We start from the raw sequence: 6000 nt of genomic DNA on the forward strand, positions 1-6000 counted from the left end.
GAAGTTAAGGCTGTTCTTTAAGCTACATATTTCATCAATTCCAAGAACAAATAGGAAAAGGAAATGCATGAATAAATAAAATGGCGAAAATAAAAGGCCTGAGTAGAATTCATCAGATTCATTTCAAACAGAGATGGATAGATTTCTGGATGCTAAAGAAAACAAGTGCCGAGGCTCAGATTACATTCACGTCTCAGCAGCCTTAGAGGGCTGGATGACTTACTGCTGCCCATAATTATGTTGCTATGTTCATCTAAAATAGACATCTTTGATGATGTGGACTACATCAGTGTTTATTCATTATATAAAGCACGTTGATATTATGCCGACATTCATGAGACCGTAAGACACTGGAGCATAATTAGACCATTCAGCCCATTGAGTCTGGCGCTGCTATTCCATCATGGCTGATTTATTTCCCTTTTCAATGCCACTCTCCTGCATTATCCACATTATCTTTGGCACCGTTACTAATGAAGAACCTATCAAACTGCCACCTAAATATACCCAATGACTTAGCTTCAACAGTTATCTATGGCAATGAATTCCACAGATTCACCACCCTCTGGTTAAAGAAATTATTCATCTCTGTTCTATTCTGAGGCTGTGCCCTCTGGACCTAGACTCCTCAATTATAGGAAACATCCGCTCCACATCCACTCTATTTAAGCCTTCCAGTATTTGACAGATTTCAGTGAGATCCCCTTCATTTTTCTAAACCCCAGCGAGTACAGGCCCAGTGCCATCAAACGCTCCTCATACCCATGATCATTACCATGAACCTAAAAATCATTGTTGCCTTGTATAATTTAATAAATAAACTATTGATAAGCAGCACAACTTTTTTCTCATAATGTTATTCCCATTTTGAAGCTGATTTTAATTAAAATTAATTGTATTTTATGGATGCTATGAGTACTATAACTACCCTAGCTAATATTTGTCCCTCAGTCAACGTTGCAAGAAAAAAATCTGATTAATCTCACAAGGTTCCTTTTAGGACCAGTCCGTGTACCGTAATTCCCACCTGTAGCTCCGTTTGCATCTACTGTAAAGCAGTTGGGGTACTCAACCAAGTAGAGGAATACTGCCGTATAATTGCCATTCTTTATACAGCTGAGTAGTGCTTAATCCTAAATTCACTTTTTTAAAAACCAAATTTTTTTCAAATTTCCAGATTGTTTTACTCAGACATTTTTTAAAAAATAATTTAGTTAGCTAATGAGACTAAATTCAGTCTCATAAACAGCCCATGAGACAGCCAAGCTCAGTTAGCAGTACTTATGGAAATACGAATTATATCATTACAAACTGCTTGACTAATCTGTTGGAGTTTTTTGAGGGTGTAACAAGGATGTTAGACGAGGGTAAGCCAGTAGATGTTGTGTACCTAGATTTTCAGAAGGCATTCGATAAGGTGCCACATAGGAGATTGGTGAGTAAAATCAGAGCTCATGGCATTGGGGGCAGGGTTTCAACATGGATAGAAAACTGGTTGGCAGATAGAAAGCAAAGGGTAGCAGTGAATGGGTGTTTCTCAGACTGGCTGGAGGTGACTAGTGGGGTACCACAGGGCTCTGTATTGGGACCACAGCTCTTTACGATTTATGTCAATGATTTAGATGAGGGCATTGAAAACTATATCAGCAAGTTTGCTGACGATACTAAACTGGGTGGCAGTGTGACATGCGAAGAGGACGTTAGGAGAATACAGGGAGACTTGGATAGGCTGAGTGAGTGGGCAGATACTTGGCAGATGTCATTCAATGTGAATAAATGTGAAGTTATCCACTTTGGAAGCTGGAACAAGAGGGCAGAGTATTGTCTGAACGGTGTAGAGTTAGGTAAGGGAGAAATGCAAAGAGACCTAGGAGTCCTAGTTCACCAGTCAATGAAGGTGAATGAGCAAGTGCAACAGGCAGTGAAGAGGGCAAATGGAATGTTGGCCTTTGTTACAAGGGGAATTGAATACAAGAGCAAAGATGTTCTTTTGCATTTGTACAGGGCACTGGTGAGACCACACCTGGAATATTGTGTACAGTTTTGGTCTCCAGGTTTAAGGAAGGACATTCTGGCAATTGAGGAAGTGCAGCGTAGATTCACTAGGTTGATTCCTGGGATGGCAGGGCTGTCGTACGCAGAGAGATTGGAGAGATTGGGCTTGTACACGCTGGAATTGAGGAGATTGAGAGGGGATCTGATTGAAACGTTTAAGATAATTAAAGGATTTGATAGGATTGAGGCAGGTAATATGTTCCAGATGTTGGGAGAGTCCAGTACCAGAGGGCATGGATTGAGAATAAGAGGTCAGTTATTTAAAACAGAGTTGAGGAAGAGCTTCTTCTCCCAGAGAGTTGTGGAGGTGTGGAATGCACTGCCTCAGAAGACGGTGGAGGCCAATTCTCTGGATGCTTTCAAGAAGGAGCTGGATAGATATCTGATGGATAGGGGAATCAAGGGATATGCGGACAAGGCAGGGACTGGGTATTAATAGTGAATGATCAGCCATGATCTCAGAATGGCGGTGCAGACTCGAGGGGCTGAATGGTCTACTTCTGCACCTATTGTCTATTGTCTAAACTGAACTTCAGAGCCTTGAGCACAGAATCCTAGACTCACATTCAGAAACTTATTGTTCCCTTATGTAACAAATGAACGCTAATATAATACTATAACCCACACTATCAGACACCATCTTTAGATGAACATAGCAACCTATTTAGGGGCTGCAGCTAGTTGTCGAAACACAGAAAACCTATGACACAATACAGGCCCTTCGACCCACAAAACTGTGCCGAAACATGTCCCTTCCTGAGAAATTATCTAGGGTTACCCGGAGCCCTCTATTTTTCTGATCTCCATGTACCTGTCCAGGAGCCTCTTAAAAGACCCTATTGTACCCACCTCCACCACTATCGCCAGCAGCCCATTCCACACACTCACCACTCCCTGCTTAAAAAACTTACCCCTGACATCCGCTCTGTACTTACTTCCAAGCACCTTAAAACTGTGCCCCTTAAAACTGTGCCCTCTTGTGTTAGCCATTTCAGCCCTGAGAAAAAGCCTCTGATTCTCCACACAATCAATGTCTCTCATCATCTTATACAGCTCTTTCAGGTCACCTCTCATCCTCTGTCACCCCAAGGAAAAAAGGCCAAGTTCACTCAACCTATTCTCATAAGGCATGCTATCCAATCGAGGCAACATCTTTGTAAATCTAAGTCATTCAAACCTCCAAGCCTGCTCAGTCCACATCAAGGTAAACCATGACTGGGCTTCAACCATGGCACGATTTTCCTGCACCATCCCTATATTCCTTGTTTCAAAAACATTCAGAAATCTATCAGTTTGATATCTACTCAGCCTCTAAGTAGATAATTTCAAAGATTCACAATCTAAGTGTTCCAACTAGGAGCAAAATCTAATTAATTGTAAAAATTTTCAACAGTATTTTTCTTCCCCAGTTGGTAGACAGGAGGAAATTGAAGATGAACATGATCCAGTTCTACAAATATAGCAAATATAAAAAAGCAAATAAATGGATGTACCAACCCACATTTATTAAAACGTTAATGGTTAAGATTAAAAATAGCCTTGGTTCAAAAATGACTAAGACTGCATGGCAATTAGTACAAGACTTTTTTAAAAAATTGCCACAAATCATATAGTATTCACAAATATAATCTTTGAGTTTAATCCAAACAGAACAAGATAATAAAACACTATGGGACAGTGAAATGATTTAGTTTGTAAAGAATTAAGTTGCAAATTTCAGGATGTGAGAATCCTTGATTTTTGAAGGTTTTCTAAAACATCAACTCAAACAGATGTCATGCATCTTGTTGAGTGTTTGCAGTATATCATTTCATTTTTGTATGACGTGATTTTTGATTTTCCAGTTAAAAAAAATATTAACCCAAATTTCACAGATGGAAAGAACCAGCTGGTTTTACTTGTCAATATCAGCCTCAGGCTATTATGATGACATAGCAGGTGTCTGCACAAGTGCTGAACTTCAAGATCACAATTCCTTCTTCAGAAGTCAACAGATGGAGGGGAGGAAAAAGTCTAAAACAAAAGAATTCTAAAAGTTCAGGTGTCCATGTTGTACTTGATTGTCCAAAACTTTGGTTTAATAAGGAATTAATTTTAGCCTCTATGAATAGGATTTATTGTGCATTGTTAGCCATTGTCAAGTAAACCAATTTGTCAAATACAAAGTCCACTGCCACTTTATTAGTTTCTCTCAGATCAGTTTTCACTGACTAGCATAGACAACTTTAAAAAGGTCCAAACTCATCTTGAAAAATAGCAGGTTGTTTCTGACCAGATTAAAAATCGACCTTGTACAAAAAGGGGTAGGGGAAGGGTGTCAATGCTATCCTATTTCAGTATCATTATTAATCCAACAATTTAAGTGGGCTTGATGAAACTGTTAAGATAACTCATGTTATTACAAGAAAGCTTATCAAAGTTTCAAGTTGGCTCACCTCCTGTAATCGTTTCTTTGCTCTCTGTAGTACCTCTTCATATCCTTTTTGTCTCAGCTCACTCAGACTTTCATAATATTCATCGGGGTTATCATTTTCAGTGAACAAGAGATGAGAGAGAATTTTCCATCCACAAATATCCAGAGCATGGCCAAGATAAACTTGAAGCTGTAAGCAAAGCACATCCATATCTTCATCAATCACTTCGGAGGCTCCAAACAGCACTGACCACATCCCTGAAGGCTCCTCAGGAAATACTGGTAAATAAGGCTCCAACTCTGAATTTACAGCACAAAGTTGTTGGTCGATAGACCTCAAATCCTGAAAGGAGAACAGTCCAGCCCAACTGCTGTCATCTGGGACTACATTATCTTTATCTTGATCCTGGACCCTGTTGTCCACTTTTTCAGTAACTTGATTAAGAGCAGAATCTACCACTTTGCCCTCCTCCACATTAATCTCAGCAGCCCCTAGACTCTTGGCCCCAATTTCTCCAGGAGATGAACTCTTGCTACTGGTCCTTCCTCGAGTTGGTCTTCTGACCCCAACCCCCTTTCGAGCTGGACTCTTTATTCCCGCAGGCCCTCGAACTGGGCTCCGCACCGAAACTTCTTGTGGCATTTGGGTCTCCTCTTCCCCTCTTGAGCAATGGTCCCTGGCCCCAATTTTCTTCCTCTGAATCGTCCTGTTATGACACGTTATGGCAAACTTTCCTTCCACTTCATTCCAAGCAACAATGAAAACAAACTTGTGTTTTTCCTTTTCGTCGAAGGCGTTGGGTCGAACAGCTACCCAGTCGGACTCCAGGTTGTCTTCCACGGCGAACGACATCGTTTATCCCCTCGGAGGCTTGAAAATAAAGGCAATAAGATCCACATCCGTTAAAAGTTTAGAGCTGGACCAGCCATCTTGATCGGAACGCTTCCACCTCCTCCTCCTTCTCCCTGCAGCCGAAAGTGCCCCACCATTCAGATCGGCGGCGGCCCTGTCGGTGGGCCGCCGGCGCCGCGGATCGAACACGACGGAATCCCTTGCCCGGCTGTTGTCTTTCTCCAGAAAGATCTCCGAAACAATGCGGACTCTTCACATCACGTGTCAGCATCTGTTTACAAGCCGACGCGCCGGCGCTCGGCTCCGCGTCTCGTAGCCCACCCCGACGCTGCCGGCCCTCGTCGCTCAGCGGATCGGCACCCGCCGACCCCAGCCCGCAGGCGCCGCCGCGATGCCCGACATTCACGCCACCCCGCTCCGCGTCCTCGCCGCCAGCCTCAATGTTGTTCTCCTGAAATGCTCACTGACGTCAGCGCGCAGCGGTGACGTGGCCCGCGGCCGCTCCAATGAGGCTCTTTGTGACCGTCGGGGCTGTTGTGGCACAAGCGGAGGCGGAGCAACGCCGGCTGACAATGCGCAGCGCCGTTGCGAGCAGAAGGGATTCGCAGGCAGCAGGGTCTGTGCAATATGAATAAGCTCAGAAGTGGATGCCAATCCAATGAGAGAAGGCCAGGTTGTG

The 6000-nt window shown here is 43.0% G+C and overlaps 1 protein-coding gene across 1 annotated transcript in view; it reads right to left on the reverse strand.

The window, feature by feature from the left end:
- Nucleotides 1-5772, reverse strand: part of jmy (junction mediating and regulatory protein, p53 cofactor) — a 108834-nt gene extending 103062 nt beyond the window's left edge. Inside the window, exon 1 of the mRNA XM_059974462.1 lies at nt 4491-5772. Within this exon, the coding sequence (XP_059830445.1) occupies nt 4491-5321 (831 nt within the window). The 5' untranslated portion in view covers nt 5322-5772. The remainder of the gene's footprint in view (nt 1-4490) is intronic.
- Nucleotides 5773-6000: the final 228 nt, after the last annotated feature.

This window comes from Hypanus sabinus, chromosome 7, assembly GCF_030144855.1.
Source record: "Hypanus sabinus isolate sHypSab1 chromosome 7, sHypSab1.hap1, whole genome shotgun sequence".
In the NCBI taxonomy this organism is placed as follows: Eukaryota; Metazoa; Chordata; class Chondrichthyes; order Myliobatiformes; family Dasyatidae; genus Hypanus; species Hypanus sabinus.